The 14299-nt window shown below is 37.6% G+C and overlaps 2 protein-coding genes across 2 annotated transcripts; both read left to right on the forward strand.

Annotated features, from left to right (window-relative positions):
- Nucleotides 1–4161: 4161 nt before the first annotated feature.
- Nucleotides 4162–10230, forward strand: abhd6b (abhydrolase domain containing 6, acylglycerol lipase b). The gene is made up of 8 exons (XM_053643496.1): nucleotides 4162–4588; nucleotides 5432–5588; nucleotides 5665–5778; nucleotides 6251–6383; nucleotides 8052–8209; nucleotides 8308–8362; nucleotides 8472–8572; nucleotides 9037–10230. The coding sequence occupies exons 1-8, from the start codon at nucleotides 4311–4313 to the stop codon at nucleotides 9217–9219; spliced, it is 1179 nt and encodes a 392-aa protein (XP_053499471.1). The 5' UTR covers nucleotides 4162–4310; the 3' UTR covers nucleotides 9220–10230.
- Nucleotides 10231–10869: 639 nt separating this feature from the next.
- kctd6b (potassium channel tetramerization domain containing 6b) lies at nucleotides 10870–14299 on the forward strand. Its single transcript, XM_053644360.1, is given in 4 exon segments — nucleotides 10870–10968; nucleotides 11470–11545; nucleotides 13188–13259; nucleotides 13261–14299. Coding segments are annotated over 3 exon segments (714 nt in total). The 5' UTR covers nucleotides 10870–10968; nucleotides 11470–11518; the 3' UTR covers nucleotides 13876–14299.

The raw sequence follows: 14299 nt of genomic DNA on the forward strand, positions 1-14299 counted from the left end.
TGTTGTTTCTCATGCTTGTACTTGTTTTGCATAGTAATACATTGAAGTTCAGATTTTATTAAGGACAAAGTCACTAAACAAAACCAAGCTGCCTTGAGTTACCCTGGTATCTGGCCTCATATACCACACAAAATTGAACAAACACAGCAGGTCCTTCTTACTCACTACCTAGTGATATATAAAATAATAACTTCATTGACTACTTTACCTGGTCAGGGTCATGATGGATCTGAAGCCTATTCCAGGAATCCAGGGCTTGAGATGGGAAAACAAAAATGCCTCATTCCATTGTGAGCCTTTTCTTTCCTAAATGACTAATTATACATTATCTTAATACACCAATCAGCCATTAAATCCACCTGTCTAATATTGTGCAGGTCCCCCTTCTGCTGCCAAAACAGCTCTGACCCGTAGAGGCATGGACTCTAAATCTGGCACAAGGTGGGACCTCCATGGATCAGACTTGTTTGCTCAGCACACCCTACATTTACTCGATCAGATTGAGATCTGGGGAATTTGGAGGAAGTCAGCACTTTGAACTCTGTCATGTTCCGCAAACCATTCCTGAACAATTTTCACAGTGTGCCAGAGTGCATTATCCTGCTGAAAGAGGCCACTGCCATTAGGGAATACCATTATTATGAAGGGGTGTACTTGGTCTGCAAAATGTTTAGGGAAGTGGTATGTGTCAAAGTAACATCAACATGAATGCCAGGACAGAAGGTTTCCCAGCAGAACATTGCCCAGAGCATCACGCTACTTCCGCCAGCTTGCCTTCTTCCCATAGTGCATCCTGGTGCTATCTCTTTCCCCATGACACACATGATGTAAAAGAAAATGTGATTCATCAGACCAGGCCACCTTCTTCCATTGCTCCATGGTCCAGCTCTGATGCTCACTTGTTATTCAATTCATCTGTCAGTGATTTTAAAGTTATGGCTGATAGTTGTATATTATTGTTGTGTTCTTAATGCATATTTAACCAACAGTATACGATGCTGAGTGCAATGATTAAACCTAGACAGAATTTGTGAATGATGGCTAAGTACTGTGTTAAAGTTTCAAATTGTAAGACAGATCCACTCAAATTTCTTCCCAAGAACACATGCTTTACAGATTATGGATGTTAGCCTTCCTGTAGCATTCTAAAAACATTCCTCACAGGTGGATAGGCTATTCCAAAGTACCACTTTCTGTATGTGTGATGCATGTCTCTCATGATTAAGCCAAAATGCAAAGGGCTGTTTCTATAGTATCAAATAATTGGTGAGCAAGGGTACGTGACAGATGCATGCCATACTGTATCTGTGTTTTCAGTGTATCTCTACTGCCCCTAAATCCTTATATGCCTGTGGAGGAACAGTACAGATGAGAAGCCTTACGGTGCGTAAGTCGACTAATTTAACACCCAAAATACTGCAACTTGAGCTCTGACAGTTCTCATCCAAGGTCTCTGTGAGTCAGCAGCCATTCTCACTTTGCATCTGTTCACTTTGAGCTTGTTAGTGCTCTGTATGCACTTTTTAGTGCTGAATATTATTAGTCACACTTCAGGTGCAATGTACCTCCATCTTATAGCTATTCCTGTTGCTATTTCTGATCTCCTTGAAGTAGAAACCAGCAGATGCGATCATTACAAAGAGATATAGGTTCATTTGACTAAATAAACGCCTTTTCTCCTTTTGTGACAGATGGTACTGAAGTAGTGCTGGAACAAATGGGGGTGCTAGAGGATATTTTTATATATATATATATATATATATATATATATATATATATATATATATATATATATATATATATATATATTAAAGCTGGCTTTTTAAGATTGTTTTTACACTTTTCTTCTCTAACATCATATCATAACATCCCTAATTTCTCCATCTGGGGATTAATAAAGCATTATCTTATCTTATCTTATCTTATTTTATCTTATCATTTACCACCACAGAGCCTGTATCCTGGCAAGGAATGAGCAGAGCATAATAGAGGTAATATCTAAGGCATTGTGTAATTCTGAATTCAAAATAAATGTTATAATGGTTCTGTATTAATCAATATAAATAGAATTGTGTCTTAGACTAGATGGAATATTTTTTAAAGCACTGATAATTCACAGTGAGAGAATACAACTTGAGGAAACATTTCACAACATTACATTACATGTATGTAATATGTATGCGATAAATGAAGAACCTAGAATCTTGAATTTATCAGATATACCAGAGATGTTTTCTCATATTCTCAGTTTGTGCTTGGGCCACTACAAACACTTCTGCTTGGGCCACTACAAACACTTCTGCAGTCGCACTATCACGCCAGTAGATGGCGATATTTACTGATCAGTTGAATTAAGTCATTCTTATATCCGTTTCGAATCATGCTTTTCGAATAATCTACTAGTTACTTTTCTACTGTAAAATTTAACTGTGCGATAAAATAAATAGAATAAGCTCTTAAACTTTACACATATTTGCATTAAATTGACCATTATCATATTATAGGAATTATTGGAACATATTTGTTTGTTCATTTATAAGACAAATCATTATAGTATATCTTCAGCTTGACCCTCTAAAGTTGGCAATTATAAGTTAATATATAAGGGTTTTATAACTGTGTTACTGCCCTTTCTCTGGATTCTCAAATAATCTGTAAATTGCTTCAACAAGAAGTCAAGTTGTGAGGAAAAAATAGGAAAAGTGCATCATAAGAAATCCTTAGTTTTATTTGCTGTGGATTTTTTTTTTATTCTAACTCTCTAAATATGGTATAAGGGAATACAGATATTATTCTGATAGATAGATAGATAGATAGATAGATAGATAGATAGATAGATAGATAGAAAGAAAGAAAGATAACTTATATTTTCTCAAACATCCCCCTCACTATTCCAAAATCCATATGTGCCTTCTGGACATCTGTGTGCATGACCTCTGTGTGAGATTAGAAATCTAGTCTAATCACTCTAAAAGGCCTGTGTACTAGGGGATCTTCCAGTAGTATTTCCTGGATCGCTAGGTCACAATACTCAGTCCAGTTGGGAACACAGGTAGAGATGGAAATGCATACAGTGGGACCAGATGCAATGTTTGTTCCAGTGTCTGTCTGACTCTGCTAGGGAGAACCACAATGATTGTCATTGGCAAAAAGAACATGGAGTGAATCAGTCATGTGGTTACATGGCATGCATTTGTCAACTTTAACATACAGCAGGTGAGGGTTTTAAAGAACTAGTTCAAATCAAATGAAAGCTGCTGTCATTACAATGGGTGTTACAGTGTGGAACCAGGTTGCAGTGATCTACTGTAACCAGTCTGTTTGGCCATGCTTGTTTTGCAATTTTCAGACTCACAATACAAGCATACAGCTTCATCCTGTGACACCACGTGTGACCCAGTGCAGGTATTAATGGTAGGCATGTGGCTCAAGTTGACCTGTTCGTGCTGTGTCATTCTAACTAAAGCATGCATCAATAAGCCCAGGCCACACTGCGCAGTCTCAGTTCCAGAATCATTGACTTCAGCTGACCTACGTCTGCGGCCAGGCTGTCCATACACCTTGTGACTGAGGCTGCTTTCTCAGCTTTACTTCACTACTATATAAAATGAAATAAAGTTAAAGTAAATTAACACAGATATTAGCCTAAACATTTTTTGGAGCGAAAAAAGAATATGACCATGGGAATCCTGACCATTCTGTCAATCTGAATTGATCTGATCTAATCAATTAAATTATTTCTGTGACAGCGATACCAAGAACGGCTGCCTACATTTGTCTCCTGTGAGCTCAGTTCATTGTTGGATGTCACAGCATCTAAAACATACGAAACCATGTAGAGCGACAAGGAAAAAATGAGGCATGATGGGATTTTAATGGAAAATTCAGCTGTTATCCAAGTGGGGCCCTACTGATAACCTGTACTGAATCCAGTCGAACAGGGAATAATACAGTACAAGTAAGTTTATAAATGTTTTTCTCTGCAATGATTCATTGCTCTAAAATGACAGTTTTTGTTTGTTTTAAAATGTAAATAAGCCATTATTCACCTGTGCAGTAATGTTTAATAGGTTGGAATATTTTATGTTAACCATTTTCTCTTATTAGTTTATTGTCTAACATGACACATAAGTTGCAAGCATAATTTTATTTTCATTTTGTTGCTGTTCACTAACAGACATACAAAATCAAAGGGCATTAATAAGTTGTAATGACATTATCCAAAAAACAAAACAAAACTGGGTTACATATATTGATTAGTCGGAGAGATGCAGGCAATCCTCCCCCATCAACATCGTATGTTGATCTGAATGTCAGAGTTAGCATTAGATCATAATATAAAACATATTGTAGCATTTAGGATTACTCCTAATTCTTTCATCACTAAATGTCTGGAGTCTGTTTTACTACATCCGCTTTGTTTTATAGATAGAGTTCTTCTTGGCTTGGCGGTCCACTGTTCAGCTGCTATGGATCTGGATGTACTGACCTTATGTGCGATTGCTTTGGGGACGCTTACTGTTCCACTTTTACTTTTCATGGCATTCTTTATGCTGTGGCCTTCATCACTCATCAAAGTTTATTTCTGGTAAATAAACCAATTGCACTGTAAGTTTGCTTTTCTTTTGTAAATGAACAAGTACATTAATATTTAGTTGTATTTTATATATATTTCTACATTTATTTGTATTTTAGTGATTTTGCATGGTACAGTCATAACACATACCTTTTAACATTGTACTTGATTAAATCTGGCCCTTAAGGATCCTTTGATTTATTGCTCTAGATAAAGCCTTACAAATGCTCTATGTAGAACTCGACTACAAAGATTTTCCAGTTCAGCAAAGTAGAACCTACTTTTCAAAGCTAGGACTCAACCATTCAACGAACCAAAATTGTATTCGGTAACCAAGGATAGTGTAATTGGGAGAGCTTTTTTCCTAAAGTGTAGAATAGAAAACTGTGCTGAAATGCTAGATTCTTAGATACACTCTTACAAAAAGTGTTCTTTAAGGGTACATTGGATCATTCATTCTTAGCTACTTAAAAGTGTTCTACTTAAAAGTGTTCTCTCTGTTGTAGGGTTCTACATTAAGGGTTTCCCTAGAAGGACAACCAAACAACCTTCATCTATTTTTAACATCTTTCATACACTCTTAAATCTAAAACCCATAAAGGTTCTTCTTAGATCTCTTAGTGTTTGAAAAAAGGATTTAATGTAGAACTATTTTAGGTAATAGTCAGAAAACTCTTGGTCTATGAAACCCTAACTACCCAAACCCTGCAGTCATCTTTTATTTCTAAGATTGTTTTATTACATTTTTTACTTTCATTTTTATCTTATTATTTTATCTTATTATTTTATTCAGGATCAAAGCTGTCATTTAAATAAGATTCATTATTTATTTAGTTATTTATTATTGCTTGCTAGGTACTGGAGGCACACCCTGGGTTTGCAGGTGTACCATGCTGATTGTGGAGGATATCGATTCTGTTACTCTTCCAGAGGGAGGCCTAGCGTCAGGCCATCCATCCTCATGCTGCATGATTTCTCTGCACACAAAGACACATGGCTCTCTTTGATTAAGGTGTGTAATTCAGACTTGCTGCTTTACTGAGAACAAAGAACCGAGGTAACACAATTTTACTCCATACTGTATACAGTATCTTCCAAAACATCTACACCTTCTGTGCGTGGACATGCCAGGGCATGAGGGGACAACACGTACCAGCGTAGAAGACTACTCTATCCAGGGACAGGTTAGGAGAATACGGCAGGTAGGCATGTTGGAATTTGCATTTTTGCTAAAGCGTTTATAATAAATTCATTGCGACATTAAAACAAGGGGAGAAATGGTTAGCATGTGTGCCTCACAAATGTGCTAAAGGTTGTGGGGTTGGGGGTTTGAATCCTGACTGCCTTGTGTGCACAGAGCTTGCATGTTCTCCACGTTTCCTCTGGGTATTCCGGCTTCCTCCCCAGTCTCCCCCAGCCTGCATTGTAGGCTAATTGGGATTTCCAAATTGTCCATAGTGTGTGTGTGTGTGTGTGTGTGTGTGTGTGTGTGTGTGGAAGGATGGATGGATGGATGGATGGATGGAAGAAGAGCTTTGAATTGAAGAGCTCCCTTCAATTCAGTTTTTTGGAGGTGGACATTGATTAAAGTACCTTGAATTACTGCTTCAGTGTCCAGAACATAAACTTTAAACAGTCTGTAATTTATCTGCACAGTTTGCTGTTGTCTCTAAGTTTGTAGAAACTATTAATCTGAACCGGAGACAATTTCACTTGGTGGGCACTTCAATGGGAGGAAATGTAGCGGGAGTGTATGCAGCCTGCTACCCCTCTGACCTCTGTAGTATGACACTCATCTGTCCAACTGGTTAGTCTTTGACAAGTTTATTTCTGTCAATGTATAATGCACATACAAAATGCTTAATAAAGTACTAGTTCTAGACAAGAACAATAATTCTTATTAGGCTTGGGCAATATCCCATAAATACTTTATAGGCATATACAGTCATGTGAAAAAATAAGTACACACCATGGAAATTGTTAGCTTTTTTGACATATTTGGACAAGCAAACATTTGATCATCTTTGAAACAGTGACTATTAATGAAGTTGATATACTTGAACAAAATCACAAAACCACAAAAAGTAAGTGCACCCTTAGCCTCAGACGCTAGTATTGCCCCCGTTAGTAGAAATAACTTCTTATAGGCGTTTTGCATAATTGTCCACCAGGCTTGATGGAATTTTTGACCAGTCTACCATGTAATATTCTTTCAGTTGCGCGATGTTTGAGGGTTTTCTTGCATGTAGTGTCAGTTTCAAATCCCCTCACAACATTTCAATGGGAGTCAAATCCAGGCTTTGACTATGCCATTCCATAACCCTCCATTTCTTCTCTTTGAGCCATTCCTTGGTAGATTTGCTAGTGTGCTTAGTATCATTATCCTGTTGAAAGGTCCACTTTCAATGCAATTTCAACTTTTGGACAGATGGCCTCACATTATCTTCAAGCTTCTTTGATATGATGCAGAATTAATTGTTGAATCAATGAATGCAAGCTGTCCAGTCCCTGCGGCAACTGTGCTTCCCAGTTGGTATGAGATGCTTCTCCTGAAAAGCTATCTGCACCAAACATGTCTGCTGTTACTGTTTCCTGGCACGCCTCCCATGCAGGTCAAATTTGTGCAAAGCATGCACTTTGACACCAACAGTTGCAAGACTTACTAACAGATCCTGTAATGAAATTTTGGGGTTCTTTGAGACTTCTGTTTGCATCAGACGGTCTGCTCTTGGGTTGAATTTGCTGGGACAGCCAGTCCTGGACAAATTGACAGTTGTTTGAATTCTGCACCATTTGTAGATTATTTTCCTTACAGTGGAATGATGAATTTCAAATAATTTGGAGATCTTTTTAAATCCCAGACTCATAGACATCCACAGCCTTTTTTATGAAGGCCTTACAGAACTCTTTAGATCTTGGCATGATGACACCACACACCTCAATAGCAAAGAGAAGACCAGACACTACATATGAGAGGGGTATAAATAAGACAGGTTCCACCTGCACTCCCTAAGCAGGTTCTAATCACTGGCACCCAATCTTGAACACCTGATTCAAATTTTATGGATTTGAATGTAGCTGAATGTGATAAATGTAGGACTTACTTACTTTTTCCATGTGACTGATCTGTTTTTTGTTCATTTAAATTGTGAAAATTATTACAAAATGTCAATTTTATGTGTCATTTAATAGAGTGTATCAACTTTATTAATAGGCACTGTTTCAAAGAGGATCAAATTTTTGCTTGTCCAAATATGTTTAAAAAAAACTTTCCATGAGGTGTACTTATTTTTTCCCATGACTGTAAAATAAATTACTTTATGATATCACACACTGAGAGCTACTTACAATACTGCCTTTGCTTAACATGTAAATATACTTATTGTGTTTATCTGTTTTGTTTTGTTTTGTTTTTTACTCTTAAATTATATTTTGGATAAGAAACCTTTTATTCATACTCATTCCACCCCTCAAGGCTTAAAATACTCGTCCAAGACCAACTTTGATAACCACATGCATGAGCTGGAACTCAGTGAGAACATGCTTGGCATCTCTCTCATCCCAGCTACACCACAAGAGATGGAAGACATGCTGAAGCTCTGCTCTCATGTACGCTTCAAAGTCCCCCAACAGGTACACATTTCCTGGATTTCAAGGGTGAACTTGATGTGTGTTTGGTTTGATATTCTGTTCAAATATGACTAATATGCTACCATTTACTATATTTTTAGATTCTTCAAGGACTAGTGGATGTACGACTTCCACACAATGACTTTTATCATGAAGGTTAGTTTGAATGCACTCTTCAGTCTTTGCTTTCTGCTGGTATTGGAATACTTAGATTTATGTAGTTACATAATGTCCCTGTTCCTAATTTTTTAAAAACATTTATTAGTTTTTATGGAGATTATGAAGGAGAAGTCCAAATATGCTCTCCATGAACACATGCACCTGATAACCACCCCTCTTCAAGTCATCTGGGGAAAGCAGGACCAGGTAGGTGTGCCCATGAAGTGGCTATGTAATGTCAGAAATTCTACTTTTGTATTAAGCGAGTGACAATTTACCCAATCATCGTACCCGATATAGTTAATGTCACGCTATACCAGTATATATGGCGTCACAAAAAATGTTACAGCAATGTTGTAGAAATAACATGGTGCGGTATTTCGACAGTGGTTTAATGAACTAATAAAGGCTATAGCAATTGTGATAATTATTATTCTAGGTCTAGGCCTAGGCTAATAATTATTATTCTAGGTCTAGGCACCCTCTTTGAAAATATATCAGAAACAGTCATTAGGACACTTGAAAACCTATTTAGATACAATTTTACTTAATTAGATATAATTATCCCTAAACTTTGATACTGAGTTGTACGTTTAGCTCACTATACCTCCCAACCCCTATGTCATTAAACCCATAAACACACCCACACACCTTTTTGAGGTTCTCTGCAGGTAGTGGATGTGTCTGGTGCATCTTTGTTGTCTGAGGCTCTGCCAAACTGTCGTATGGACCTGTTGGAGAATTGTGGCCATTCTGTAGTGATGGAGCGACCGAGACGCACTGCCAAACTGATCTTAGACTTCATCATCTCTCAGCAGAGCTTGCCAAATACCACTATCAAGAAGAAATTCTAAGGCTTCCATATAGACAAATTATTTAGCTAATCTTTAATGTGTCTTTCGTGTTTGCCTGTGTGAAGATGTGCCTTCTCAGACAAGGCAGTAAGATGATAACAGGTAGATGATATTTTTTTTTATCCTTTTGTTATCCTAAATGAAATTACATTTTAATGCAGTATGAAATATATTTAGATACTGTATGTTATTGACAGGGTCTGCAAAGTGGGGCCTAGTGACCCTCATCGGTCAGTGAAGCATAGAGTTTGTTTGTTTGTTTTTTTGTTTTTTTTTAATGAATTTACATTGTGATCAGGTTCAACTACTATCAAAGATAGCTGGAGTTGTTATAGTTATTATTATGTTAGAAAAGTTTTGCACCTAATAATTCATCCATCTATTTTCCGTCCCACTTATCTTGCACATGGTTGTGGGGGAGCCTGGAGCCTATCCCAGGAAACTCAGGGCACATGGTGGGGGACACCCTGAGCGGGTTGCCAACCCATCACAGGGCACAATCACGCACACACTGCGGACAATTTGGAAATGCCAATCAGCCAACAATGCATGTCTTTAAACTAGGGGAGGAAATTTGAATACCTCGAAGAAACCGCCGAAGCACGGGGAGAACATGCAAACTCTACACAGGATTCTAATCCCTAACCCTGGAAGTGCAAGGCAAGCGTGCTAACCGCTAAGCCACCATGCCCCTTCACACCCAATAATTTCCCAATTTAATTAAATAGGCTTAATCCAAAGTTCAAGAACTGTAAAATAAGTATGATTTCATACTGAATCTAACTGCAATTTATAACAAGTAACAATTCTGTTAATTAAATCAAGCCTGCATTTCAAAGCAGTTAACTGGTTTGTGTACTGTGGATGGAATGTTCAGGAATAAAAAGCTCTAATTAAATAAATATAATGGTACACATATGTCTAATACACACACACACACACACACACACACACACACACACAGATGCATCTGAAAAACTGAAAATATTGCGGAAAAATTAATTTTTTCCCGTAATTTAATTCAAAAAGTGGAACTTTCATATATTCTAGATTCATTGCACATAAAGTGAAATATTGCAAGCCTTTTTTTAATTTTATTTTTATTTATTTATTTTTTTTTATAAATCTTAATGATTACAGCTTACAGCTCATGGAAATCAAAAATCCAGTATCTCAAAATATTATTACACATATTACACAGTTGTGTAACGTTTTAGTCTGAAGTTTATATTTGTAACACTCAGTTTGTGGATTTTATTTTAAATTAATGAAAAAATGGTACTAGAATCGGTCAACTAATCAAATATGGAAATAATCGTTGGTTGCAGCCCTAATATATATATATATATATATATATATATATATATATATATATATATATATATATATATATACAGTCATGTGGAAAAAATAAGTACACCCCATGTAAATTGTTGGGGTTTTTTACATACTTGGTTGGACAAGCAAACATTTGTTCATATTTGAAACACTGTCTATTTGTGTGTAGCTTCTTATAGTGGGAACAATTCTGACCTTTGACTAATTTAGAAATAACGTTCCTCAAGAAAGACTCGTGGGCTATTTACGGCACAGATGTGTTATGTGTTATTGCAGTTACCCGGATGTTGAATTAACGCTGTGTCGGTCACATGACTGTCGATTCCAAGCTGTAGTCACTGCAGGCTTTGACCTGCATGCTAACATCTCTCCTACCTTCTTTTAAACCAGAATAAGCCACAGTGCTAACAGGTAAGAGTGTGTTTGTTTCACCTCTAAACTACGAGGAAAGTGTGGTTTGAATGTTTTGTTATTTTTTATTAATTTACATCGTGTCTGCACAGCAGCCAACTGGACGCTTTGAGTGGTAGATAGATACAGCTACTAGTATTAGCCGGAACGGGCCACGGATATTAGTACAGCTAGTTATGCACGCTAGCAGACCTATACACACTGTAAACATTCGTTCTGGTGCTATGAGTTATGTCTAATTTACACATGAACTAAACATTAACCTACTTACTAGCTGTGTGTTTGGGTTTCGGGATGTGTTTAGCAGATCCTTTAATTATAGCATTAGCTACATAAAGTTACACCCTGCGTTACCTGGCATGCTAACGTGCAGCTGTGTAATCCTCACCTTTTTGTTCTCATCATTTGAAAGATAATCATCATGTCTGTGTTTGTAAAGGCAGTGTATTATATAGTATGATATCTTTATGTTTCGGGCTGTGATCGTGTAAATCTTTGCAGATCTTCTTACTTTCTCTGTGAGCCTGAGCAGTCTATAAAGTCTTATCAGATGGATAATGGAGACTGGGGGCATATGGTGAGTTTATATTGTGTGGTCTTGACTATTGAGAGATGTTTCTCTAAGCCCATGGTTCTCAAAGGGGATTCTTGGGGTCCATGCGTTAGTCCTAATTTTGTTTCAGAATTTTAATACACATGGATTCTGTGTGTATGAAGTTAAGAAATTAAAATTCTCTGACTCAATGAACTCGCCAAAATATTATCATACACTATAATAATAATCTGCCTACTTATCTTATATATATATATATATAAAATGAGCCCATGTTCTAAGCTCATCTATTCATCTTATACTTTTGGAAGCCACATTATTAGATATATTTAGTGTATTGTCCATTATTCTTAAGAACAGCCTTACCCATGATAAAAATCACCTATATGTTGAAATGAACACTTTGTTAGACCTCCTATATACATCATTTGAAAGGGACCACCTTTGTACCACCACTGACCAAATATTATATTCTTTGGGTGAATCATTCTCAGCACAGCAGTGATACCAACCGTGTGTGCGTGTATTAGGAATGTGACTGTGAGAATTTTCCCACCGGTTAATCGATGTGTGACAACACAGATTCAATTCGACGGTGGCAATTGCTTGAATGGTGGGTTCGTTGTTATTCTTAATGAAAAACACAACAACTACAAAACAGTACAATGACAAACTCGCTTATATTAAACATAGAACATTTGAAACCAAATCTTCTGCCATCGTGTTGTCAGTCAGCTCGCCTCACTCTCGTCACGTGCTAAATGAAATCTGACTCTTGCTGATCTGTGCTGTGACTCTGACTCATTTGGTTCATGCAGAATTGTGCGGACATTTTCAGTCTTTAATTGTAGCATCTGTTCTCTAACTGAACTAAATGATTTTTATTACAATAAAAAGGCAAAACGACGGTGGGTGCGGTGCCGGCGAGTGATGTAGTGCTGTTGCTGAGGATTTTATGGAGCTTTTGTGCTTTTTTGCAGAAAACTACTTGAATTGGCAAAATTGCAATTGCTCAAAATAGTTTTGCATGGTCTTTCACAGCGATGTTTGTTGGTAAATGAGACCCTTTAGCTGTACTCATGTCCGATGCACGTGAATCTCAGGGGGGCTTTGACTGAATGCACGTTGTGATGACGTCACATGATGTGCTTTGGCCCAAATCTGCAGTAATTTTGAAAAATTGCAATCTCCTATGAATATTACGGAGTTTCCTTGATTTTTGCATTCATTTCTGCAATCGCAAAATCCTGGAGGGACTACATAGTCCATTTTTATGGCCCAACTGTAATATCAAGAACCCCATTTAAGACACTCGTACCAGTACCACACACACTGCAAAGTCAATAGCATATCAGTGTCACTGTTGTGCTGAGAGTGGTCCACTACACAAATAATATAAGATCTGATCAGTGGTGTTACTAAGGACAAGCTTGGTCATATGGGGATGAAGGGTGGGTGACAAACTATGCATAGCAACAGAGGGATAGCAGTCACTAATTATATACCCCAAAGTGCATTTATATGTAGGTGTACTTGATAAAAGAGCAAATGAAGTAGGTTTGTTTTAATAAATATGTATAAATTGACCAAACATTCTATAGATAACCCCCCTTATCTATTAGATGTAGTTGTCTTCAGTGTTCTGGCCATTCTTTTATTTTTTCAGATGACTCACCCAGTCACCTTAAATGTTGGAGGCCACCTCTACACCACCTCGATATCCACGCTCCAGCGGTACCCCCGACTCTATGCTGGGTGCCATGTTCCGTGGTGACTTACCAACCACGCGAGATACTCAAGGACACTACTTCATTGACAGGGATGGCACTCTGTTCCGCTACATATTGAACTTCCTACGCACATCTGAACTGACTCTGCCAGGTGACTTCACGGAGATGGATCTCCTGCGTAAAGAAGCTGATTTTTATCAGATCGAGCCCTTAATCCAATGCCTCAGTGACCCAAAGCCACTGTACCCTCTAGACACCTTTGAACAGGTGGTAGAGCTGTCCAGTACCCGCAAACTCTCTAAGTACTCAAACCCAGTAGCTGTCATCATCACCCAGCTGACCATAACCACTAAAGTGCACTCACTGCTGGAGGGAATCTCCAACAATTTCACCAAGTGGAATAAACACATGATGGACACAAGAGACTGTCAAGTGTCCTTCACCTTCGGACCTTGTGACTACCATCAAGAGGTATCTCTAAGAGTTCACCTCATGGACTACATCACTAAACAGGGCTTCACAATCCGAAACACTCGTGTCCACCACATGAGCGAGCGTGCCAATGAGAACACAGTGGAGCACCACTGGACTTTCTGCAGGCTAGCTTACAAAGTAGAAGACTGACAAAGCTCCAAACTGTTCTAAACTGCTGATGCCAGTGCTATAAGTTAATTAATCTGCATATATTTAATTGTTTGTTGTATGACCAAACTCAGTAATGAGAGAAAAAGGGAAAATAGTAATGTAACACTTATCAACCAAATCGTTGTTTTATACATTCGGCTAGTGTTTTTTTTTTTTTTTTTTTGCAATATAAGATCATTCCAGGTAGTGTCAAGGTCAGGACAAGTTTAATCCATGTGCTGTATCCCACTATAGGATCCACAAATATGCAGACAGCTTTTAGTCCATCATGTAGCAAAATAATTATTCATATATTCACTCTAGATTAAAAACAATGAATTTGCACTGTGTGCAACGTCACAATGCTGAATGCATGCATGTTATAACATGTACTTTAAGTATTAAATTGTCATGTCAAATTGGA

The sequence above is a fragment of the Ictalurus furcatus genome, chromosome 15 (genome assembly GCF_023375685.1).
Source record: "Ictalurus furcatus strain D&B chromosome 15, Billie_1.0, whole genome shotgun sequence".
NCBI classification, from domain to species: Eukaryota; Metazoa; Chordata; class Actinopteri; order Siluriformes; family Ictaluridae; genus Ictalurus; species Ictalurus furcatus.